The sequence below is a fragment of the Pogona vitticeps genome, chromosome 4 (assembly GCF_051106095.1).
Source record: "Pogona vitticeps strain Pit_001003342236 chromosome 4, PviZW2.1, whole genome shotgun sequence".
NCBI lineage: Eukaryota > Metazoa > Chordata > Lepidosauria > Squamata > Agamidae > Pogona > Pogona vitticeps.
Window position 1 is genome coordinate 133,817,565 of NC_135786.1, and position 26,360 is coordinate 133,843,924.

The 26,360-nt window shown below is 44.4% G+C and overlaps 1 protein-coding gene across 3 annotated transcripts in view; it reads right to left on the reverse strand.

The window, feature by feature from the left end:
• Positions 1 to 26,360, reverse strand: part of RALGAPA2 (Ral GTPase activating protein catalytic subunit alpha 2) — a 255,925-nt gene that overhangs the window by 15,411 nt on the left and 214,154 nt on the right. Inside the window, exon 40 of one of the 3 annotated variants that reach the window (XM_072998431.2) lies at positions 16,163 to 16,202. The exons of the other annotated variants lie outside the window; for them this stretch is intronic. Within the exon in view, the coding sequence (XP_072854532.2) occupies positions 16,198 to 16,202 (5 nt within the window). The 3' untranslated portion in view covers positions 16,163 to 16,197. The remainder of the gene's footprint in view (positions 1 to 16,162; positions 16,203 to 26,360) is intronic. 3 annotated transcript variants of the gene reach the window in all.

Genomic DNA, 26,360 nt, shown 5'->3' on the forward strand with positions numbered 1-26,360 from the left:
GAAGCGGAGGTAAGGCCTGTGAGAAGGGTGGATGGAAACATCGAAATATGCGTCTCTGAGATCACTGTGAGCTAGTCCTTTCTGCGTAGCAGAGGGAGGAAAGACTTGAGAGTAACCAAATGTAACTTGATGGTAGTGATGTATTGATTGAGCTCCCTGAGGTAGAGAATGGTCCGGAGACTGCCGTTCTTTTGGGGATGACGAAATAGTGAGAGAAAAAAAACCTTGCTTGCTTGGTGTGACGGTATTGGTTCTATTGTGTCTTTGAGTAATAATGCCTAAATTTCTTTGTGCAGAGTTTGGGATGGAGGCGTGGTAATGTAGGACGGAGGAAGAAGCTGGTGGAATTCTATGTGGTACCTGCTCTTTATGATGGACAGGACCCAAGAGTCTGTGGTGATGTCTTCCCACTTAGGTAAATGCTTCTACAGGGCAGGAGGGAGGTTGTTTTGAGATGGTACTGGAGTCTTGGCTGGCTGGATGTCAAACATGCTGCTTGCGTTTTTGGACATTGTACCTGGTTGCTGTCTGTTGCTGTGGTTTGGCTCAATAGAGTTGCTGTTTGTAATAAAGAATGAAGGATGTCTGTCTTTGGGGTTTCTGTTGGAACTTCTGGTATAAATTGTAAGGGCACCGCCATTGAGTACGCTGAGGACACTGTTGGTATGTAGGATAAACGCCCCAGCATCTGGCTGCTGTCCTTTTCTTTTGGACGTTTTCAAGAATATCATCCGTCTCTGCATTAAAGAAGCCTATGCCATCAAATCCCCTTCATGGATTGCTGCCTTGTCATGGTGAAAGGTCTTGAGTAATTCAGAGAAGCTATGGGCTATGCCATGTAGGGACACCCAAGACGGACAGGTCATAGTGGAGAGTTCTCACCAAACGCGATCCATGGAACTCTCTGGCTTTCTCCATAATCCAGTGCATGTTAGCAATTTGGTCTCTAGTTCCTCTGCCCCTTCGAAATCCAGCTTATACTTCTGGGAGTTCTCGGTCCACATACTGCTGAAGCCTACCTTGTAGGATTTTTGCTACGGTGTGAAATGAGTGCAACTGTACGGTAGTTGGAGCATCCTTTGGCACTGCCCTTCTTTGGGATTGGGATGTAGACTGATCTTTTCCAATCCTCTGGCCACTGCTGAGTTTTCCAAACTTGCAAGCATATTGAGTGTAGCATCTTAACAGCATCATCTTTTAAGATTTTAAATAGTTCAACTGGAATGCCATCACTTCCATTGGCTTTGTTGTTAGCCATACTTTCTAAGGCCCACTTGACTTCACTCTCCAGGATGTCTGGCTCAAGGTCAGCAACCACACTATCTGCGTTGTCCGGGACATCCCAATCTTTCTGGTATAATTCTCCTGTGTGTTTTTGCCACCTCTTCTTTATGTCTTCTGCTTCTGTGAGGTCCCTGTCCCTTATCATGTTCATCTTTGCACAAAATGTTCCTTTAATATCTCCAATTTTCTTGAGCAGATCTCTGGTTTTTCCCTTTCTATTATTTCCCTCTATTTCTTTGCACTGTTCATTTAAGAAGGCCCTCTTGTCTCTCCTTGCTATCCTTTGGAAGTCTGCATTCAACTTTCTGTAACTTTCCCTATATCCCTTGCATTTTGTTTCTCTTCTCCGCTCTTTGTAAGGCCTCGTTTGACACTTTGCTTTCTTGCATTTCCTTTTCTTTGGGATGTTTTTTGTTGCTGCCTCCTGCACAATGTTACGAGCCTTCATCCATAGTTCTTCCGGCACTCCGTCCACCAAATCGAGTTCCTTAAATCTGTTCTTTACTTCCACTGTGTACACACATTTAACTTATTTGAAATTTAATATTGGAAATGAGTTTTAGCAATATCATGACTTGTCAGGAACATAAGTAAAGCAAATGAAGTGTGGACTTTTCCTAGAAGCTAAAATAACCAAACAAAGGATACTAGACTCACAAAGAGAGTGGCATCATAAGAAGACAAGCTCACTGGAAAAGGCAGTAATGTAGGAAAAAATGCAATGCAGTAGGAAAAGAGGAAGAGTGCACATGAAATGGATTGACTCAATAAAGAAACCCACAGTCTTTTGTTTGGTGCTGCAGTCAAAGTAGGACCAGGAGCAGAAAGACTGGGATTCAGATTTTGGGAAGAAACTATGATACTCTTGCCTGCTTTGGGGATGAGAAATAGAGAAAATGATTGCTACACACTTCAGACTTCTGCTGTTCTCAGTAGAAACTGCAGAGCTAAATGCAGTGGAGATTAACTTTGGAAGGTTCCTTTTGTCATAGTTTTATGAAAGAGTCAAGTCTCTCTGTGTTTGTCTCTCTCTCACACACAAACCCTCCCTCCCTCAATTTTCAACAATGAGTTGCTTCAGTTCAGTATGTCCATTTCCTCTCATTACATTTAAACAAGCTTGATGAAGCAACCCGTCCCTCTCTTGCACCTTCCTTCCAGTCTTAATTGACACTTTCCCTTCTCCTTGCATCAGTTCCTTTTTTCAGTTTTGAGTCAGTCTCTCTCTCTCTCATATACACATCGTCCCTCCCTCCCTCAATTTTCTACATGCATTTAAACAAGCTGATGAAGCCACCCATCCCTCTCTCGCACCTTCCTTCCCGCCTTAATTGGAGCTTTCCTTCCTCCTGCTTGCAGTCACCTCTGGCAGAAGTAATCATTCACAAGCTGGATTGACTGCCCCGGGCTGTTTTACAGTCGTAAACAATGAAGCCGCCTTATTGCCGATCTCTAAAAGAACGGATTTACAAGTGCTGCAACCAAGGAAGGTAGCAGGGATAGGTGACTTACAGTTTGAGGTTCGGCTGCAGGGGATGGGGGTTTAGCACTCTGCTCATTACCCCCAGGATTTTCATTTTTACCCCATTTGGGGTAATTTATCCCTGTTTCCTGACAACTGATCTAAAAGAAGAAACTGAGAATGAAGGATTGAAGCTAGTGTGGGAACAGGATTTAGGAAAAAGAATAAATGGTGAAGAATGGATGAAGAAAAAGAAAGGTTACTTACCTGTAACGATGGTTCTTCAAGTGGTCATTCTGTGAATTCACACAAAGGGTTAATACCAGCGCCAGCGTTGGGCCTCTCGGAACATTCTCTAGCTGCAAGAGAAAAGTAACAATGTTTAGGACTACCCCTACTGCGCACGCCCAGCCTAACCGTCCCTCAGTTCCATTTGTCCGCCATAGGCACTCGAGTCATAGAGATGCCAGTGACAGACAGACAGAGGGGAGGCCGGGCGGGATTGTGTGAATTCACAGAATGACCACTTGAAGAACCATCGTTACAGGTAAGTAACCTTTCTTTCTTCATCGTGGTCTTCTGTGAATGCACACAAAGGGTGATTAGCATGCTTACTAACCGGATGGTGGGCTGTCACTGAAGAGCCGATGCTAACACTGCCCTCCCGAATCTGGTTTCCTCTCTTGCCCTCATGTCCAATCTGTAGTGGGTTATGAAGGTAGAGGCATTGGACCAGGTAGCGGACCGGCAGATGTCGGGCAGGTCGATGCCACGGAGTAAGGCAGTTGATGAGGCAACAGCCCTGGTGGAGTGGGCTTTAAGTCCTTCTGGAGGATCTCTGTGGTGGAGCTCGTAGGCAAGGGCGATGGTAGATATGAGCCACCTAGAGAGCGTGGACGGCGAGGCCAGACAGCCCTTCTTTGGGCCAAAGTAACAGAGAAACAGTCTGTTGGCCAGTCGAAAGTCCTTGGTCCTGGAGACATAAAAAGCCAAGGACCGTCGAACATCGAGCATGTGGAGCATGCGTTCAACATCAGTAGTCGGAGACGGAAACAAGGTTGGTAGAATTAGTGGTTGATTTACATGGAAGTCGGAGACCACCTTAGGGAGAAAAGAGATGTCCAGGTAAAGCATAACCTTGTCCTTAAAGAATTGAAGGAAGGGTTGGTCATAACGGAGAGCTGCCAACTCACTAGCTCGCCGAGCAGAAGTGATAGCCACCAGGAACAGCGTTTTTAAAGAAAGCATCTTGAGGTCACAGGTAGCCATAGGTTCAAATGGAGGCCTGGAAAGAGCATGTAGAACCAAGTGAAGGGACCACTGTGGGAGTGGTGGACGAACGGGAGGTCGGAGGTTAGAGAGACCCCTCAAGAACATCCTGACGGTAGGGTGAGAGAAGAGCCGGGAAGAGGGAGAAGCCCTGGGTTGGAAGAAGACAACCGCAGCCAGGTACACCTTGATAGTAGATATGGACAGGTGGAAATCAAACAGGTAACGGAGATACTGTAGAAGCGTGGAAAGAGATACAGGGGAGGGGACAAGATCCCTCTGCTGGGTAAATTTCAAAAAGCTTTTCCACTTGTAGGTATACAGGCGAGACGTGGAGGGCTTGACGGCGTTAGTCAAGACCTCTTGGATTTCGGGACGATCCTCCACGCCGTCAGATGGAGCGTGTCGAGGTCGGGGTGAAGGACTTTGCCTGCTTCCTGGGTCAGCAGGTCCGGCCACAACGGAAGGGTCATGGAGTCCACAGCCATGCTGACTAGGGTGGGGAACCACACTTGGCGAGGCCAAAAGGGTGCAATGAAAATGGCCGGAGTCATTGAACGTTGGAGTTTGATTAGGGCCCTCTGTATCAACGGAATCGGTGGAAATATGTACAAGAGACCCTGGTTCCATGGAATCATGAATGCGTCGCCGAGCGAATGTAGGCCGAGACCTGCTCGAGACGCGTACCGGGGACATTTCGCATTGTGAGGGGATGCGAACACATCCAGCACTGGGGTCCCCCATTGGTAGCAAAGGTCGTGGAAGACCCGAAAGTTCAGTTCCCATTCGTGTGTCTGATGTTGAAGCCTGCTCAGAGTGTCCGCAACTGTGTTGTCCTCTGTGGCTACATGGATGGCTACCGGGTAGATATGATGACGGTAACACCACTCCCAGAGGAGGATGGAAAGGTACAGGAGTGAGTGAGAGCGGGTTCCTCCCTGCTTGTTGACATAGTGCATTGTGGTAATGTTGTCCGTCACCAGCTGAACTCCGCGGCCCTGTAGCAGAGGAAGGAAGGACCTGAAGGCCTTGATAACTGCAAGTAGCTCCAGGTGATTGATGTGGAGCATGGTTTCCTGTGAGGTCCAGAGGGCATGAATGGTGTGATGGCCGCAGTGCGCCCCCCAGCCGGATGGACTGGCGTCCGTTGTGACTTGAACGGTGAGACGGAGTGGACGAAAGGGCCGGCCAACCGTGAGGTGGGGTGTGTACATCCACCACTGGAGCTGTCTGGCTAGCTCCGGGGTGACACGAAGGCGCTTCCTCTGGCTGTCCATCATAGGGTCGAAAAGGGTGAGGAACCATGATTGGAGCGACCGGAGCTTGAGGCGAGCGTGAGCGAGCGCCGGTGTTGTAGAAGACATCAGGCCGAGAAGGTGTTGGGCGTGATGGGCTGTCACCCGAGCACGAGGGTGAAATTTCCTGATGGCTCGTTGAATCTTGTGTATCCTCTCTGGGGGAAGAAAGACTCGACCCTTTACAGCGTCCAAACAGACCCCTATGTATTGAACTGTTTTGGAGGGGATGAGTTGAGACTTCTGTTTGTTGACAGTGAGACCGAGATTGGAGAGAAGATACAGGATGAATTTTGTGTCTTTCAGGGATTGTCTTCATGAGGTGGAGACTACGAGCCAATCGTCCAGGTAAGGGTAAACGTGGATGCCCCTGAGACGAAGGTAAGCTGCCACTGGGGCCATGACCTTGGTGAAGGTCCGGGGAGCTGTGGACAGGCCGAATGGCAGGGCCTGGAATTCGTAGATTGTGTCCTGAAAGATGAACCGAAGGAACTTGCGGTGGTCGGGGTGGATAGTGACGTGAAAGTATGCGTCCTTTAGATCTATGAGGACGAACCAGTTGTTTTTCTTCAGCAGGTGCATGATGGACTCTAAGGAGAGCATCCGAAACCGTCTGGGTCGCAGGTAAGTGTTTAGAAGTCTTAGATCGAGGATGGGCCTTATGCCTCCTCCTCTTTTTGAGACAGCAAAATAGCGGGAGTAAAAACCGCGTTGTATGTCGCGGGGTGGTACTGTATAGATGGCCTCTTTTGCAAGAGAGATGATATTTCTTCCTCGAGCGAGGAGTCGAATGGAGAATGATTTATGAAACCTAGCGGAGGAGATCTTATAAACTCCAGCTGGTAACCGTGCTGAATAATTTTTAGAGCCCAAGTGTCGTTTGTGATGGTAGACCAGTTGTGAAGAAACGGTTGAAGACGGGTGGTAGGCGGTGAATGGGTAAAAATGGGGGGCCGAAAGTCAAAGATACTGTTTCTGTTTTCTGCCAGGTGGTTTAAAGGATTGGCGGCGATGAGACGGGCGAGGCCGGTATCCCTGATAGCCCTGGACAGAAGAAGAGGACTGGCCAGAGCGCTGCTGAGGTAGGTGCTTGTAAGGACGGTACTGTTGAGAGGGCTGATATTGACCATAAGATTTACGCCATTGGGGTCGTTGCTGTCTAGATTGAGTTTGAACAGAGTAGGACTTGGCAGTCCTCTTGGCCTTGTGAAGGTCTTCTAAATGGGAGTCAGTCTTTTCGTTGAACAGCCCGGTAGCGTCAAAAGCGAGACTCTCAACCTTTGACTTGACGTCCTCCATTATGTCTGCAGAACGGAGCCAAGCGTGGCGCCGAATAGAGATGGCAGACAGGAGAACTCTGGCAGAGATCTCTGCTGCATGCCTGATGGAAAGACGTTCATACTTGGATACCGTCTGAGCTTCCTCATATGAGTTTAGGAAAGCTTGCCGGGTGTCTTCAGGTATCAATTTCAGTCCTGGCAAAAGCTTAAGCCATAACTGTTTGTGATAAGCCCCTAGAACAGTCTGATAATTTATGACTCGAAGTAACAAGGTGACAAGGGAGTAGATTTTCCTGCCGATGATTTCCAGTTTTTTACCCTCCTTGTCAATGGGGGTAACGTGAGCCTTGGCCGATGGCCGTGAACAGCTTGTTTCAACAATGAGTGAGTTTGGAATCGGATGCTTGAGTAAAAAGTGAGTGTCAGCCCCATGAATCTTGTAGAAGTGTTCTGTGCGGCGAGGGACATTAGGGGTAGTCGCAGGCTGGGCCCAGAACTCCTTAATGGCCTCCATAACTACAGGCACAAAGGCTATACTAGGGGGAGCGGTACTGTCCTTCTTGATGTCCCCGAAGAACAAGTCCTCACCCGGAGGCGAAGGGAGATTCAAGTCCAGTTTCAGTGTCTTGGCAAGTCTGGACATCATCTGAGAGTAGGAAGAAAAATCCTCAGATGGAGAAGGGGCGTGAGGATCACCTGTATCCAAAAGCACCACATCACCCGGAGGTAAATCATGCGGTGGCAGGGGTGGGGGTTGTTCCTGATCAGAGTCAGAAGACTGCTCCGTGGACACCTCATCTGGATCGGAGGAGAAGACATCCCTCTTCTTTTTTGGAGGGGGTTTCTCGATGTCGACCGGCGCTGTCGGAGGTCGAGTCGGGACCGCAGTTGGCGCTGAGGTGGAAGGGACCGGTTGCGGTGGAGGGGCAACAGGTAGCGAAGGAGGCTTTTCTCCAACTCGAATAGCTCGGCATCGACGTCGAGGACGGGTCGACTCCGAGGAAGAAGACAGGTATATGTACCGGATCTTCTTATGGTACCGGTCTCGAGATGCGGATGTCGAAGACGAGGAAAGGGACCTCGAACGCTCACGTCGACGTCGATGGCGCTTACGACGCTTGGGGCGGTCGGAGTCCGCCGAACAGGAAGAAGAGGATCGACGTCGATGTTTGCTACGACGCCGATGGGAGCGGCGCTTCTTCCTAGAGCGTTTGCGCTTAGAAGATTTCGAGTCCGAACGATGGGAAGAGTCGGACTGGGTGGAAGCCCGATGCCTCTTCTTCGACCGTTTCCGTCGAGGAGACTTTGACCTCGAGCGGCCGGAGGAAGGGGACTGACTCGGGGAGCGATGCTTCTCCGTGCGGGAACGTTTGCCTCGAGGAGATTTCGACCTCGAACGCACAGGTGAACGAGGCACCTTGTCTCGAGGGGATCTCGAGTCCGAGTGCACGGACGAGATCGACACGGGAGGCGACCCCTGGCCCGCAGGAAATGGGCTATGTGGGGCAGAAGTGAGACCAGTAGTGACACCGACTAACTGGCTCGGCGTCGGGGAAGACATTCCCGATGGTGGCACAGTTTCAGTGCGTCGAACCGGAGGAGGAGCGGGTGCCTCGGACGAGGTCTCGAAGCGTCTCGACAACTCCTTGAGAATCAGTGATGGTATCGAGCCCGAGCTCGGAGAAAGTCGAATGGATGTCATTTTAAGCTGGGCGGCTGCCTTGGCTTTAGATGTCTTCGACGGTTTAGCTTTTGGAGCCGGGGGCTCGGGATTCGAAGCAGGGGCGGCCGATTTCGACGACGCGGACTTTTTCGACATTTTCGAAACTTTGGAGACGACCGATTGAACAGGAGCTGCTCGAGAAGTGGAAGCCATTTCCCCCTCCGAGGGCGCTGTGGAAGACAACGTTGACTCCCACAGATGGAGTTTAAGGCGCTGCTGGCGAGCCTTAAGAGCGGCTTTAGTGAAAGCTTTGCAGTGTGGGCAAGTTTTGGAGTTGTGCGATTCCCCCAAACAATACAGACAAGTATCGTGGCCGTCCTGGTGGGGAATCTTGCGGTCGCACACCACACACCTGCTGAATGGCCCGGAAGGGGACATAGGGCAGTAAGAAAACCGAAACGACTAGTTTAAGGGAGAAGGCAGAGCAGTCCGTAATCAGTCCGAGTAAAGCCAGGAGAATAGAATAAACCGAGTCGTCTAGTTGAAGGGAGAAGCGCTAGGGTAGTCCGTGAGCTAAGCGAGGTCAAAACCAAGGAATCAAATCAGATCGCAATAGACGCAGCTAAGACGAGAGGCTCCAAACCGCTAGGCGGAAAAATGGAACTGAGGGACGGTTAGGCTGGGCGTGCGCAGTAGGGGTAGTCCTAAACATTGTTACTTTTCTCTTGCAGCTAGAGAATGTTCCGAGAGGCCCAACGCTGGCGCTGGTATTAACCCTTTGTGTGCATTCACAGAAGACCACGATGAAGAATAAGGGTTTTACAATTTATGTTGGTGAGAATAAAATAAAATTTTTTCCAAATAGGGTTTAAGATGGTATTTGACACCAATAAAATTGCATAAAATTAAGGCTAGTTATCTGAATGTCTGTTGGAAATATGAGAAGGAAATTGGTACATACTTTCATATGTGGTAGGAATGTGAAAAAGTACAAAGATTTTGGAAACTAATCTTTAAATAATTAAATGATGTATGTGAAAAAGATATAGAATTTAATCCTGAGATAGCTTTATTATCAACATTTGAGAATGTGAAATACGATATTATGAGTAGAGAGTTGATTACCAATATATTAACAGCAGCCATCTAGGCTGACTTTTTTTCTCCCCGACCTCATGGTCTGAGAGGGCGGGGTTTTGGCTTTAAATGTGGGCTGGCAGAAGCTCTAGGCCCTTTTCTTGAAGAGGAAGCTGAGGCAGGAGGTGAGCTGTGTTTGGGAGGATCACAGTGTGGATTTTGAGCTAATAGATCTACCACTGACATGGTATTCTCCCTCAGACAGTTGCAGGAGAAATGTAGGGAACAACGATAGCCACTCTTTGTAGCCTTCATAGATCTCACAAAGGCCTTTGATTTGGTTAGCAGGGATGGCCTTTTTAAAATACTTCCCAAGATTGGATGTCCACCTCAACTCCTTAACATCATCAGGTCCTTTCATGAGGAAATAAAGGGCACTGTAGTTTTTGAAGGCTAAACATCAGATCCATTTGACAACTGGAGTGAAACAGGGCTGTGTCCTTGCGTCGACCCTGTTTGGGATCTTTTTTGCTATCATACTGAAGCATGTTTTTGGAACTGCAACAGAAGGTGTCTACCTCTGGACTAGATCAGCTAGAAAGCTCTTTAATCTCTCTAGGCTGAGAGCAAGGACCAAAGTCCAACTGAAATGCATGCGGGACTTCCTCTTCGCCGATGATGGAGCCATTGTTGCCCACTCTGCTGAAGACTTCCAACAACACAGGAATAGTTTTAGCAAGGCCTGCCAAGACTCTGGACTAACAATCAGCCTGAAGAAAACACAAATCAGTGCATGGACTCACCATCTATTACCGTCTATTATCTCTATTACCATCTCCGAGCAAGAATTGGAGGTTATTCATGACTTTGTGTACCTTGGCTGAATGATCTCTGACACTCTCTTCCAAGATGTTGAGCTGGATAAACGCACTGGCAAAGCAGCTACCATGTTCTCTAGACTCACAAAGAGAGTATGGCTTAATAAGAAGCTGATGGCATATACCAAGATCCAGGTCTATAGAACCTGTGTCCTGAACACACTCACTGTACTGCAGTGAGTCTTGGACCCTTTGTGCATGGCAGGAGAGGAAACTAAACACGTTCCCTATGTGTTGTCTCCTAAGCATTTTTGGTATCACCTGGCAGGACAAAGTTCCAAACAGAGTAGTCCTAGAACGAGCTGGAATTTTTAGCACGAATACATTACTGAAACAGCGACGTCTACACTGGCTTGGGCATGTCGTGAGAATGGCTGATGGTCGCATTCCAAAATATCTCCTGTATGGGGAATTATTGCAGGGAAATTGCCCCAGAGGGAGACCACAGCTGCGATACAAGGATATCTGCAAGCGGGATCTGAAGGCCTTAGGAATGGACCTCAACAGATGGGAAACCTTGACATCTGAGAGTTCAGCCTGGAGGCAGGCGGTGCATCATGGCTTCCCCCAATTTGAAGAGAGGCCATGATGTCCAGCAGCCCGAGGTGAAGAGGCAGTCCCGAAAGCAGCAAAATCAGGGTGCTGGACAGGGAACAGACTGTATGTGTCTTCAGTGTGGAAGGGATTGTCACTCTCGAATTGGCCTTCTCAGCCACACTAGATGCTGCTCCAGTCCTCCATACAGAGCACATTACCATAGTCTCTCGAAACTGAAGGATGCCTCCCAAAAACAAACAAACAAACAAACAAACAAACAAACAAACAAACAAACAAACAAACAAACAAACAAACAAACAAACAAACAAACAAACTACAAACAGCAGCCAGATTAATAATAGCTAGGAATTTGGAATCAAAACTGGAATTTCAAATGGAAGAATGGTATAATGAAATATGGAAAATTGCTTGTAAATTAATGTTTAAGAAAGAAGAGATGAAAAATAATAATTTTTAAGAGACATGGGGCAGATTTCTTGGATTTGTGCTAACAAGAGGAAAAGGGAAAGTTCCAAATCAGGAATCAATCCAGTTCTGGAGAAGAGGACAATAAACAGAGAAGAAGAATAAAGATAATGGAAGAAGAAGATTACTGCATGAGGTCCCAATTAGGGTGGAGGGGAACACAATTGATTTGTATTTTGGTTTATGTATTTTATGTTTATGTTGTAGTTTATCTCATACAATTTGAAAAAAAGAAAAAAGAGAAAGTGTCGAAAGGCACCCATAGCTTCTTGATAATTGATAATCCTCATGGTAAAGGCAGCAGAGGAGTATACAGCCATCTACCCATAGATTCCATATGCCTGCTATCCTTATTGGGTGGTATCAGGATTTGCCTGTGTTGAGAGCAAGATTGTGACGCTTCGACAAATATAGTTAGGTGCTGGCTGTTTTTGTAAGAAAACAGCACCTGAGTCCTGCACCCGAAAGAGGTTGCCAATGCATTTCAACACCAAGTGAGAGGATGCTGGCATGGTCCAGGAGTGGTGTACTATGCTGAGAAGGGATGGTAGCATGGAAATATGGACCAGTGTTGTAGTGTTCTTAGAGATGCGGTCATAGAGATAATCCACTGGTTCAGTCGTGGGTCTATAAATTTGGAGGTTGAGGAATTTAGCCATACGGACCATAAACTGGGCGTACGTTTAAAATCCTCAGCTGGAGATGGAGGATCTGTATCTGCCAGATCTGAGTCTGGAAAAGTTAGTAATACTGATGGCGTTTGTGGTCTACAACCAAGTTCAGATTGTTCGCGCTCGTGCCATGAATCTACTGATTGTTCATCGACATTGACATCGAGAGGCTGATCCTTGAAGTATCGGTATCAACTTTGAGATGCCAATGTCAAAGGTGCGTCTGTGGATAGCTGTTGATATCGAGGGTCTTCAACTGGTATCGACATTGAAGGTACACCCGTGGACAAGGGGTGATATTGAGGGTCTTCAGCTGTTGTGGAGACCATGGGTGCATCCATGGACACAGTTAGATGTCAAGGATTGTTGACATCAAAGGAATCAGTGTTGAGTTTGTGTTGGAATAGAGTTTGTTGTCGATATCGAGATTGCTGTTGAGATAGAAAAGGCGTAGATGGACCACACTGTATCATAGTGGAATAGACAGATGCTGGGAATGCAGAGCGGGATGAATGCTCAGTCTTCTTGATGAGCCGGGAAGCAGTAACTTGCCCATGCTGAAAACATGCTAGGAGCCAAGGAATATTGGTCGGCTTGCTTGGACCTTTTTGGTGCTGGTGGATACGTGGTGCTGAGTATCTCAGAGCGATGACAATAGGATCACTTTGACCCCAAAGCCTCCATAGGAGGGGCAGCATGTTCTAGCTGCACTTCAAGACCAGGAAGAACGGCTGGTCGATGATGTTTAGCAGGCTTTTTCGTTGGGCACCGATCAGGGCAAGGTGCATCCTGATGATGGTGCTGAGCGTACTCCATTTCTGGACACTCTTAGAGGCTTGATGTCTTTGCTGAGGTGCCGGAGGCCAAGGTGGTAGGCCTACAGGGGCAGAGTAAGGCACAGTGTCTGGTTGAGCTTCAGTGTATGGTAGGGCAACTGATGAGGACACGCTCAACGAACCTGAAGATTGTTGTGGGCTGTCAGGAAAGACTGTCAGCTAGTTTGATGAGTCTCACCAAGGCAAAAAAAAAAAAAAAAAAAAGGCATTCGGCATGACTGTCAGAGAGTGTAATCTTATTGTTGCAGGACACGCAGCGTTTAAAAGGACCAGAATAGGCCATCAACTGAAGACTGGTCTAAGGAGTATGGGGAGGAAGGAATCACTTCGGCCTTACAGCCAGAGTGTATTACTTCTAGTTCTGCAAATATATCATTATATAATAATTGTTTAAATTAGGGATTGAATGAAAAGAATTGAATAACTTTCCTTTTCTTACACTTTCAGTTTCTCGCAGAAGGAACGATCGAGGCTCTCAATGCGGTGGTTGAAAGAAAGTGAGAGCCTTGGCGCCAAGGTACATATACCAAGGGGGAGGGGTCTGCACTAATGTATCTTTTTGCTATCACAGAAGCTCTAGAATTTCTGATGAGGCTCCACACATGCGCAATTACCCAAGGTCTGATTCATAGAGGCCACAAAAAAGAATTACTTTTACAGTTAACAGTGTAAAAAAGCACCAACTAGGGCATCTTATCTGAATGTTCATGTGAGCGGCTTGTCTGGTGGTATATCAAATGTATCTCACAAAATCCTTCTTAGTGTATTTTGTACCAATTAGCATGTTTGTACCTGACATATGATATAGACCAGTGATGGCGAACCTTTTTGAGCCCGAGTGCCCAAACTGCAAAGAAAACACAACTAACCCAGCGGGTGGTGGGTAGTGGTGGCAGCGGAAGCAGAAGTGGCAGCAGAAGTGGGAATTCCGGGCACAGAGGTGCCTCCAGACCCCACTCCAGATCCGCCTCCAGTCGTGCCCAGTCACCGCCAGCTGCTCCAGATCCTGGTGTGCCTCCGGTTGGGGCACTAGCACCACAGCTGCAGCTGCCTTCTCAGGTTTGGCTGCCAGGGATAGCGATCCAGCGACTTATGGCTCACGTGCCCGCAGAGAGGGCTCTGTGTGCCAGCTGTGGCATGCGAGCCATAGGTTCGCCATCACTGATATAGACTATCTTATATGTATCAATTACTTCAGTTATGTCCTCACACAATAATTTATTCATCATGTGTCTATGCAGGGAAGAATTACAAGTCAGTAGAAATTTTGCATGATTGGATTTGAATGACATGACATTTTGCTTCTGAGAAACAAGGTTTAAAGCAATGACTTTGAAGTAGCTTAGGTAACTTTAATACCTCATTAAAAGTGTTCCATTCATTTCTTTAGAAACTTACTGAAAGAATGGGGATTAAATTTTTAAAGCAGTATTTACATTTGTTAACCAGCAGTAGGAACATAAATTAAGAACAAGCAAAATATAGAAGGCATATGCAAATACTATTTTTGTGTGTGAAACAGGTTTACACTTAATAAAACTGACAAGATCTTTTCACCTATGTCAAAATATGGAAGACAGTGTTTTACATTTCTGCAGGTTGTTGCAAATAAAACATTTTCTTAAAAAAACAAGCAAGCTCAAGAAACCACCATTTAAACACTCAGCAAGAGGCACTCCCGTGCATACAAAAAACTGCACAACACACAGGCAAGGACATGCATGAAAGGAAAGATACAACTGGACCTTTGTAATAATTCCTACAACGTATCATCAGTCAAAACTTTATTCTGCCTAGCTAACAATTCAACTAATGTCACCTAGGAAAAACAGATGCAGAATTATCAAATAACTGCACAAGTCTTTTATATACATATTATAATAATTTCACTTGCAGGCCATCTGGCACAAATGTGAGTTATTTGTATTTTCCTCACATCACAATGAAATGTATCCACACCTTTTCATTAAATAAAGAGTGTAAATACAAAGGTTATACTATGACTGCATCTAGAAGCAAGCAGAGAGGACCCATCAGCTGCATCTAAATCTATGTGAAATGCCTAAAAAGAACATATTGGCAGGAAGCTGTTCCATAACACAGTTCATTATCTCAGAGAAATAAAACATACACCTCAGCTCTAAACCAATTACTAATAAAAAAAGTTCTGCTCACTTTAGTAAAACTAATTCCAAGTTTTAAAAGAGGTAGCCCTGCTAGTCTTTGCAAGCATATCAGGAAAAAAAAAAGAGACAAAGACAAAAAACAAGCTTTCAGGACATGTCACAAAATATGGTAGTCTTTAACGTGCCACATGTTTTTGTTTTGCTTTGTTTATTTGGATTTTGCCTGATATAATTCCAAGTTGTAAGATCAGAATTTGTGGGAGTGAAAATGGTATTATTTATGAACATACTACGCATCCCTTGATTCCAAAATGTTCTTGGGGATCTCAGTTAACTGTAAAAGGTTGCTAAAAGACAATGCAACCCTGAAACCCAACTAACGAGACAGGGGCACTTTACAACTGACGCATGGGTGCAGAAAAGAATCATCCATCAGCCTGATGAGCCGCCTGCCTGATCGGTTACTCTTGAAACTCTTTCCATTCCCATTTATCGGTGAGTCGGCTCCCTAAGAGTTAATTCGGCGCTGCAGTAACCTAGCCGCCAATGGGCCCATCCAGGCAGCAATACTTCTCTGCCCAGCAGCTTCCTTCCTTTTCAGCATTGCACTGGAAATTACCCAAACAAGCAGAACCAAGCAGACTGCAAAGGTCACACCTGGCGTGTGGCCAGCCTGCTCTCCAGCGCTGAAACTGCACCCCCAATTGCCAGGTTCAGGGCAGCCTGTGTTTTCCCTCCTTTGTTTCTTTTTTCCTCCCCCAGCTGTTCCATTCATAGGCCCAAGCTCAGCAATCTGCCCTTCCCAGAAAAAGAGCCCCTTATTAAGCCGAGCTAACTCAAAGGGCCAGCACAGCACGTGCCGCTCCTTATCGGCACCATCTCAAGATCCTATTCCATGGTGCTTAGGCAACAAAAAAAAAGTAAATGGACTTAACTCCCATTGGCTCCCCTGCAGCAATTCAAACAAAAGTGCAAAGCAACAAAGACATTTCCCCCCATGGCAGGTGTTGGTGTCAGATTCCGCCTGAAGCAAACAAGAGCAGAAGCAAGGTGGGGGTGAGTGGGTGCTTTCCAATGAAGCTTAGACATGCAAGGGCAAAGGCAGCCAACAACTGGGATTCTTAGCACTACCGCTTAGTGGGGGTGGACGTAGCAAGGGGTATTTGCTTCTAGTGCAGCACCCAGTGGAAACGGAAGAGACCAAACCAGATTAAATGAGGGCTGTGTCAGCTTTATGCAAGCAACAGAAGGAATCTGGTTAGTAAATTGAGCATGACGCCATGTGAGCAACCTCTTACCTTTCTCAATTACTGTAATGAGATCTTTACATATTTTAATCTAAAGGGAAAGAACACAAAATTATGTAAATACGGGAATAGCGCACCTGCTGCTCTAATGACAGCCTTGTACACATTACTTACACAGAGTTATTAATGGGCAAAAAACACAAGTTGTGCGAGTTAACATGAACTATACTTTCAGAGCCTATCATCTGGAAATTGAACTAATGAACATTAGCGCCATTACTGAGTGAGATGTAGGTGGTAAATTGCTTTCACAACGTATCTCACTCCACCCCCCCCACATGTTGGTGGTTAAAAACAAGAAGTAGAAAACATGATAGGAAAATTAGAATAGTAATTCTCTTTCCATACAGCACATGCATTATTTGAACAGTCCTATGAGAAATAGAACATCATTTCATGTAGACGAAACCCTCCACAATTAGATGCCTATAAATTGCTGATGCTTTACAGTCTTTCCCAGAGAGCTAAAAGTAAAACACTCCCTAAATGCCCTGTATCTTACAAATACAGATGGATTTTTAAAACCAAATTGTAACTAGAGGTTTGGGTGCAAATACTGGTACAAAAAGTACTTTATATATCAGAATATGCAACCTGCACAATGGTGGACATTTTGATTTATTGTCGAATTTTGTGCTTTCCTGTATTAAGAATTTGTTTGGTGAACTGCTGACTAGGGGAATGGCAAGTTATAGCTGATTGCAGCCAGGATTTTCATCTTTGAGGAGAACAGACCACCAGGGTTCTAAAACATCATATATTTCTTCTGTTTTTGACACATTCCAAGGCTTTTGTTTCCCATTGTTTGTTTTGCTTCGAATTCACCGTGATGAGATTTTTGCTTTCAACAAAATCAATATAGAAAGATAAAGAAACCCACTTTGGCTACAGTTGCATTTGGCTGATTTTGATTTTAATTTGCTTTATGCTACATGATAGTAAAATACCCTGAGGACCTGTTTGAGCCAGAAGACGGAGTATAAACCAAGATCAGCACAGTGTGTCTTTGACTATCAATATGCTGACCAAGCTGCTGCCAATTGCAATTATGTTTACCTTTGCATAAAAAGGAAGGAAATATCAGACTACATAGATGCTGCAGTAGACATGGTCGTAGTGGTAGTAAAAGGAGTGACAGCAGAAGTAACAGTTATCAGTAGCAGAAATATTCGACATGGTAAAGTTTAGAAGCTATTAGCATCCAATCCAGTGTTGCTTCTCTCCCCTCACCCACTTAGATCATCTTTCTCTCCCCCCCCCCCATCTACCCAGGTCATCTTTCTCCCCCCTGAACCTGATGTTTCTTCTCTTTCCCTCTCTCCTCTTTTTATTTTCACTGTTTTCTTCCTTTACGTCACTCAGTTTTTTCCTTTTACCACTCTTCTCCCCTGTCTGGCCAGATAGCAGGAGTCTCTCATGTCTAGGTGCTCTCAGAGTTTTTGTTCGGTGGAGTCAGAACTTCTCTAATTAATCAAAATAGCATATAGTTTAGTGCACATTCCAAGGTCCCTTGTGTTAAGAGCTTGACTTTACTACAAAATCATAGAGACATGGATAAATAAATATCCACTGCAGGTCAAATTGAGCCACTGAGATCACCCGGACCCTTGTGAACATTGGAAAGGCCAATGGAAAATTGTGTGCTGGAATGCAAATGCTTGATTTCACAGGCAAGGGTTAGGTATTTTTTGAGGGATGGTCATGTGGGTTAGGCAGAGGTATAATGATGCTAAGAACTCCTGATTTGCAATGAAAACACAATCTGAGCATTTCTATCCTGAAAGCACTTCCAGAAACTTCAGGCCTAACATAGCCTGCATGTTCATTACTTTTCTTTGACACTAAGAAAGATGTAGACTAGACCAGAAAGAACCAGTGGTCCCTTAAGGTGGGTTCCATGTCCATTAAGTGTTGCATGATTGCCATCAAGCACAGGTGTTTTTCCTTGATCATGGACCTTGTTGAGGCTCAGAATATGGATATCATGGATCACCAGAAAAACCAATACTGTAAGCAGGTTCTAGATCAAATCAAGTCTAAACTGTCTATAGAAACAAGAAGACAATAATTTTGACAAAACTGGAAAGCAGCAGGAAAAGACAAAACCAAATATGAGATGGGTTGACTCAAAAAAAAAAAAAAAAAAAAAAAGGAAGCAATTTCCTGTAGTCTGCAGCACCTGAGCAGGGCTGTTAATTACAGAACATTTTGCGGGCCAGAATTTATAGGGTCATAATATGTTGGAAGCAATTAGACAGCTCATAACAACAATAAAAACTTGTAGCATTTGTATGATAATCCTTCATTTTAAATTCTCATATTGATTTTAAATCTTCAAAAGCTACATACTTTTCCTTGCCAACAGTGGAGTGCGTACCTCTTCCTATTATTTTTTAATAAAAAGTAGCAAAAAAGAATATAGTGATTTCTGAAAGCCTACCTACCCATGATATATAGACAAGAATAGTGATACTGATGCTGCAGTGCCTCCAGGATGAATAAAGGACCAAGAAAAGAACTGGCTTTTTATTGCCTGGAATGACCCCAAGATATTTTCCTTTTCTGAGCAGCTGCTGCTTGGTCCTTTAGAGAAGTCATAATTCTATTTGTATCAGTCTGTTGCCATAGAAATGAATGTGAATTGCACACATTCACCTTTATCTACCCAGAAGATGGATACAAACTACTATGGAGAGGTGACAGTATCTGGTTTAAACAATCCTTAAAAAGCAATTCAGTCGAGGCAAGAATATGACTCTCTCTTTCATCTGATCAAATGAAAATATCTGCTGCATCGGTGCTAGATATGCTCTGGTTTGCCCAATAGCCAAGATATATCCTCATGCATTTCTGGCAGATTTGGAATTACTAGTTCCTGCTAATTCAAATGATGTGACCAAAAGGTTTCAGATAAAGCTGAAGAATTTGGTTGCTGTTAATATGCAGAGGATTGTATTGCTACCTCTGTTGTATGACTCAAAAATTCAGATTTGAAGTATCAAGTAGTTATAACAATACTGTAGACTTGATTTGCAAAGCGAACGAATAAGAAGCAAAGCTTGCTGTTTATATACCTCCCCATAATGATTAAAGCACTCTCTGAGCGGTTTACAATTTTAATTATGCAGGCTACACATTGTGCCCCTGAGTCACCCCCTCCCCAGCTGGGTACTCCATTTACTGACCTCAGAAGGATGGAAGGCTGAGTGAACCTTGAGCCAGCTACCTGAGATTGAATCCGGGTCATGAGCAGAGTTTTGGCTACTGGGCCTCAAGGAGCCTAACAAAAAGAATGGCTAGTGGCACAACCAGCAGGTTGACACCCTTTCCTGTTGAAAAAAATTGTATCCTTTCCCCCGCCTCAGCATAGGGAAGATGAACAGGAACTCTGCCACTGGAAAGGCAGAACTGCTGATGGGATGCCATGACTTGTGCACTGTATATGGCAGCAATTTAGTTGGAGCTGCCTTAAAGCACAAATGTTTTACCTCTGGAAATTTCTGGCAGAGATGGTTCTATCTGGTGTAAATGAGCTGCCTGTCTCACATGATGGAGTCTGAGTGCCATTAGTCACAATCTGTGATTTGCTCTTTCTAAATTAGTCTCATTGAAATGAAGAGGAAATGCACATGTTTAAATTGAAGGGTGAGATGGAGGGAAATATTCATTGGGATTTTCTGCCTCAGGCACCAAAGTATCAGGGCTTGTCTCAGAAAAACAGGAATCCCATTACCTAACTACAGATTGGACATATAGGACATACATTTACCTGAATGTTCTCTTATGAGATAATGTTCTTGTGCAGGGGTCTCAAACTCAATTTACCTGGGAGCCGCTGGAGACAGAGTCTGGGTGAGGCTGGGCCGCATCAGGTTTTCCACAAGAAAAGCTTTGTTTAAAAAAATGCCTATCTTCTCAAATCTCTTTATTTTTATTTTTTAATACAAAATAAGATAAAAAATAAATTAAGAATTAATAAGAAAATCAATCAATCAATCAGTAATAATAATAATAATAATAATAATAATAATAATAATAATAATAATAATAATAATAATAATAATAATAATAATAATAATACAGTGGTGCCCCACATGACAATGATAATCCATTCCGTTAAAATCGCTGTACAGCGAAATCGTTGTCATGCGAAAAAAACACCCCATTGGAATGCATTGAAAACTGGTTAATGCATTCCAATGGGGGAAACCCCTGTTCGTCCCGCGAAGATCGTCCATAGGGCGGCCATTTTGCGATTGCTGTCTTGTGAAAATTGGTGCGGAAAACAGCGGGGAGCCATTTTGCGAACCGCCGATCAGCTGTTTTAAAACGTCGTCTTGCAAACAATTGGTTCGCGAAGCATGGACCTAATTGTCATTAAACGAAAATCCCCCATAGGAAACATCGTTTTGCGATCGCAATCGCAAAATGTCATCGTCAAGCGATTTCGTCGTCTTGCGGGGTAAGCGTCTAGCGGGGCACCACTGTAGTAGTATTAGTAGCAGTAATAACAACAACAACAACAATAATAAATTCTCTAGTGAGCGACTATATGTGGTTTCTTCAGTCTTCTATATCTGCTGTATTCAGAGTCAAATGTCTGTATTAACAGTTCTTTAACATTTAATCTTTTTCTAAACATGAATTGTCCTGACCATAAATGGAACATTGAAGAACATGAACTGCTCTTCTGAACACGGCTTCTCTTGCCTACTCCTTGCTGCTAGAAACCAGGCAGCGCTTCCTCTTGCATAGTCGAGCCACATTTGGCTTGAGGGAGGAAGCAGTTGAGACCCTCAGAATGGCTTGAAGATGATCATCAGTAAGTCTGGACCTGTACTTGGACTTATTGAAGTTCAAGGTGGAGAAGAGCTTTTCGCACAAGTATGTGCTCCCAAAAAGGCACATGGTCCCCTTGAACATTCAGGAAAGCTCAGGGAAGCTGGTGGTCAATTCTCTCAAAAATTGCCCAAGCTTGTCTGCTTTTCCACTCACCTCCCTGAACTTTGCTTTGAGTTCAGAGTTGCGCTGCAGGTCAATGAGCTCTATTTGAAGCACAGGAGGGGCATCTTGCACATCAAAGGAGAAGGGGTCCACAAAAATTTAAAATGTGGTTCTGTGCGTCTTGAAGTCTGCAAATCTGTGATCAAACTCCTCCTGTAGCTTCAAAATGACATCAACATACTTCTCACCACTGAATGGTGTGCTTGCATCCACAAGTGCCTTGCATGCTGGGAAATGGCAAAGGTTTGTTTGAGAGAGCTGGGCTTTCCATAACACAAGTTTTGGGGAGAATGCTCTCATGTTGTCATGGGCAGAACCGATAAGTTGCCCCTGGCCTTGTAACTTCTTGATCAGTACATTAAGCTCATGTGTGATATCAACAAGAAAAGCTAAGTCCATGAGCCATTTGGGATCACTTAGCACAGGAACAGCCACACCATCCTTCTCTATGAAGGCTTTCATTTCTGCTCTCAACTAAAAAAATCTCTTCTATATGTTTCCCCTGCTGAGTCAATGTACCTTGGTGAAGTAGAGCACATCCCCATAGTCTGACTCAATTTCTTCTAAAAAAGCATGAAACCTTTGGTGCTTTAAGCCCCTGGATCTGATTTGGTTGATGCATTTCACAACAACAGACATCACATTGTCAAACTTCAGGCATTTGCTGCAAAGGGCCTGCTGAAGGATAATGCAGGGCAGAGCAATGGCTTCCTCCACACCCTTCTCTTCCAGTTTTTTTTTTTTGAACAAGTGCCACCAGTCCATTTTTCCTCCCTGTCATTGATGGCGCTCCATCGGTTGTTATTCCAACAAACCTCTTCCATGGCAAACCAGCATTCTCAATGGCATCACACAGCTGGTGAAATATCTCCTGAGTGGTGGTCTGGCCATGCATTGGAATTACTCCTCCATCACTTCAAAATTGTCATCAACACCACGGACATACATTGCGAGCTGAGCAGTGTCGGTGATGTCTGTGGTCTCATCAAGAGTGACTGAGCATACACTGAAACATTTGGCTTTCTCACAGAGTTGGTCATAAATGTCACTTGACAGGTCAGAAATGCACTCTGCCACAGTGTTGGCAGAAAGGCTGATGTTGCTAAACTGACATTTCTTTATTCCAGACAGAGTATATGCACTTTTTGACAAATTCACCTTCTGTGAATGGCTTTCCTGCTTTAGCAATCATCTCACTAACCACATAGCTAGCTTCGACTGCTGCATTATTATTATTTTTTTGGTTGCTTTCTTGAAGAAATCTTGTTGCCTCAGTAGACATGTTTTAAGACTGGCAACCCGGTTGGCTCTTTCATCTCCCTGGTATTTTGCATACGCCTCAACATGTCTAGTTGTGTAATGACGTTTCAAATTGTATTCCTTGTGCACCGCAACTTTCTCTGTGCAAATAAGACATGTCGGGGTGCCCTTGTGTTCAACAAAGAATTATTGCATTTCCCACTTTTCCTGAAATTGTCTATACTCATCATCAAACTTTTTCTTCATTGCAGGCTTTGAAAAATACATGTTTGGGGCTGTGTAATAGATATAATTCCACTTGGTGTCACTGCCGCACTGAAGTTTCAATCAAGCGTTTAGCTGACGCACGGCAAACGTTTCGATGCATGGAGAATGCCATTTCTGCTTCTTTTTCTTGTAACCACAGCACGGTGGTTGGCGGATAAAAGCCCAGTAGCAGTCTCCTTTGTTTTTACACTCGATGTTCATGTCTTTCATGATGTCATGAACACCACGGCATTTGTAGATGGTAGAAAGTACCGGGATAGCGGTGGGACATGGTGGCGCTGTGGGGTCGCAGAAGCCTGTGCTGCAGGGTCAGAAGACCAGCAGTCGTAAGATTGAATCCACGCGACGGAGTGAGCTCCCGTTGCTTGTCCCAGCTCCCGCCAACCTAGCGGTTTGAAAGCATGCAAATGCAAGTAGATAAATAGGGACCACCTCGGTGGGAAGGTAACAGTGTTCTGTGTCTAAGTTGCACTGGCCATGTGACCACGGAAGATTGTCTTCGGACAAAACGCTGGCTCTATGGCTTGGAAAGGGGATGAGCACCGCCCCCTAGAGTCAAACACGACTAGACAAAAATTGTCAAGGGGAACCTTTACCTTTACCTTTACCTTTACCTTTACCTTACTGGGACAGCGAGTGCAAAAAAGGCAACTGCTCATGGACTGTTATCCACCGAGCTGTTGTTACAGGAAAAAGAAGCGGAAATGACACCGTACTATTGTTGATGTCATTTGTTTTGACGACTTTTACATCATATAGAAATATATGTAATGTTCATTGTGTGAGGCAATGCAAATAGCGCAATGCAAATAAAAAACAATGACCCACAAATAACGGTGTGACCCTATAATTGGTCTGGGTTACTGGGGAGGCTGCATTGAGTTCCTTACTTTTCTTCTATCCTGCCACGTACACATCACTTCAATTTATTTTATCAGAGAGAGACGTTTTTTGAAGTGTTGTGAATGCAGCACGCTGGGATGAATGTCCGTGCGTGCCCAATACAAATGAGGCAGCCAGCCAGGCATGGAAGAAAACACTCTATGGAAATGCTGCTGTAACTTTCACTCACTGAGAAATGTATCTCTGCTTGCATCAAGCCGGTCAAGGAAAACTTCAGGCCTTAACAGAATGGAGTGGTTTAATTAAGAGGCCATAACTATCAGGTGTGCTGAAACTGAGTCAGGATGACTCAGCAGAGATGATGTAACCCAGGGCTGACGCAACCCAGAGATGAAGTAATGGGATGAGGTAATGTGATGAGGTAATGTGTAACCTGATTGGTCCTGTGTATGTATATATGTATGGCTGTACAGTTGGTTATATCTTCACCTGCTTGAAGATCACATCTGCCTGCTATGCTGCCAGACTGCTGTATATATTGATGTAAATACACTTTGCTGAAAGAAATACTGCTGGACTGCGTGTGAATTACTCCTGGACTGCCTGAACCGCCAAATACTCTGCTAAATCATGTTTTTCCGCTGAGAAACCTGACAAAGCCTGCCTGATGTCCCGCCCCCGAGAGCCATATATGCCACCGTGATTGGTAGGTTCATTCAGCTCCACACACAACACTGTAAAGTGCCATACATATCAGCTGTCATTCCATTCATTTGTGAATACAACAGCCAAAGCATGCAATTTCCATTTTGCAAATATCCACCAGATCCGTCACTTCCTGACTCATGAGATTACAAAGCTCCTTGGTGGTTTCACATTTGGATTACTGTAACAGCCTTTTGGTGAGTTTCCTTTTTCTTCACTCAGTCCCCTTACCCTGGTACATAATAGTGCAGTGCAAGGGGTTTTAAATTTTCCATGTTGTTCCCATCATTGTAGGGCACTGCATTGGCTGCCTATCAGGTCAAAGACATATTTTCAAATTCAATCTTGACATTTAAAATCTGATGTTTTTTCCAGTCCTAATTATTTAGCAGTGCTGGTGGCATGGCATATTCATCTTAAGAGGATTTGGTTTGCAAATTCTTTTTTGATAAGCCAAAAAGGTGAAATAATTGCTCCATGATCACTGCAGATAGTGACAGTAAAAGACGCCTGCTTCTTGGGAAGAAAGTGATGACAAACCTAGACAGCATCTTAAAAAGCAGAAACATCACCTTGCCGACAAAGGTCCGCATAGTCAAAGCTATGATTTTTCCAGTAGCGATGTATGGAAAGGAGAGCTGGACTATAAAGAAGGCAGACCACCGAAGAATTGATGCTTTTGAATTGTGGTGCTGGAGGAGACTCTTGAGAGTCCCCTGGACTGCAAGGAGAACAAACCTATCCATTCTAAATGAAATCAACCCTGAGTGCTCACTGGAAGGACAGATCCTGAAGCCGAGACTCCAATAATTTGGCCATCTCATGAGAAGAGAAGACTCTCTGGAAAAGACCTGATGTTGGGAAAGTGTGAAGGCAAGAGGAGAAGGGGATGACAGAGGACGAGATGGTTGGACAGTGTCATTAATGCTACCAACATGAATTTGACCCAACTCCAGGAGGCAGTGGAAGACAGAAGTGCTTGGCCTGCTCTGGTCCATGGGGTCACAAAGAGTCGGACATGACTTAATGGCTAAACAACAAGAACAAATGTAGAAGATAATTTATGGTAACATGTTTCAAAGTAGAAATTCTCTTTGCTAAGGAATTTGACATAGCACTCATTGTTTTACAGAAACAGCTACACAGTTTGACTATCCTGTAATATAAAAGCAGTTATCTTACTGAGAAATAAAAGCGGATTCTGATTTCTTCTTAAGTTTAGTGATATGAAGGATATAAAAGCATGCATTTGTAATCATGACATGTTTTGCTTCCTCTGCAACTAGGAATAAACTTGCATTAGCTTAATTTCCCCCCCAACATTACTCTTTATTTTCCAAATCATTTGCATGCACATGAATGACCTCATGGTGAACAGATGCACTTGAACATGGCTGTGATTAGATCAGTCCTCTCAGCAGTCAACTATGGCTGTTTCATTAACCCTTTGAGGGAGCAACAGGAGCTCAAATATGTAAAAGATGTGTCTTCGTAATGTATTTTGGGATGCCCGTACATCAAACCATATCTATTTTGAAGCTCTGAATTAACTTATTTGAAAGCTACATGCTGATTTACTTTTCTAGAATACTACATTTTTCAGCATGAAATCAGAGATGGATGATACTTTTATTGGGCTACCCTGTAAATACACAAAAAGCTTTCAAGATCTTTAATACTCTTCATCAGGTAGATGGGAAAAACTGAAGGGGAAAAGATATGGAAGTCCAAATATTTGGCTATGCATTTCAGCTCATGAAGAACTGCTGTCAGAGTTTTGGACTGAAGAATTGAGGAGTTTATGTTATGGAAATTAACTACAAATAGATAATCAATTTTATTAGCCTGATTGTATTAAACATACATTCGCTTAGCTGGAGTTAACATCTCATACTTGACAAGTAGGGCAAAGATGTCCAAGCATTAAGTCATTTACTGCTGAAAGGGTCACAATTTATGAACGTGGATTATTATTTGCTTTCTCTGTAATCTCAGAAGTACCTACAGGATGTTATTGATGCAAAAGAGAATAACAATCATACCTGCATTTCTATGACCTTTTCTAGTGCTAGATTGTACATTCTAGATTCTATTTGCCTCTATCTTAAGA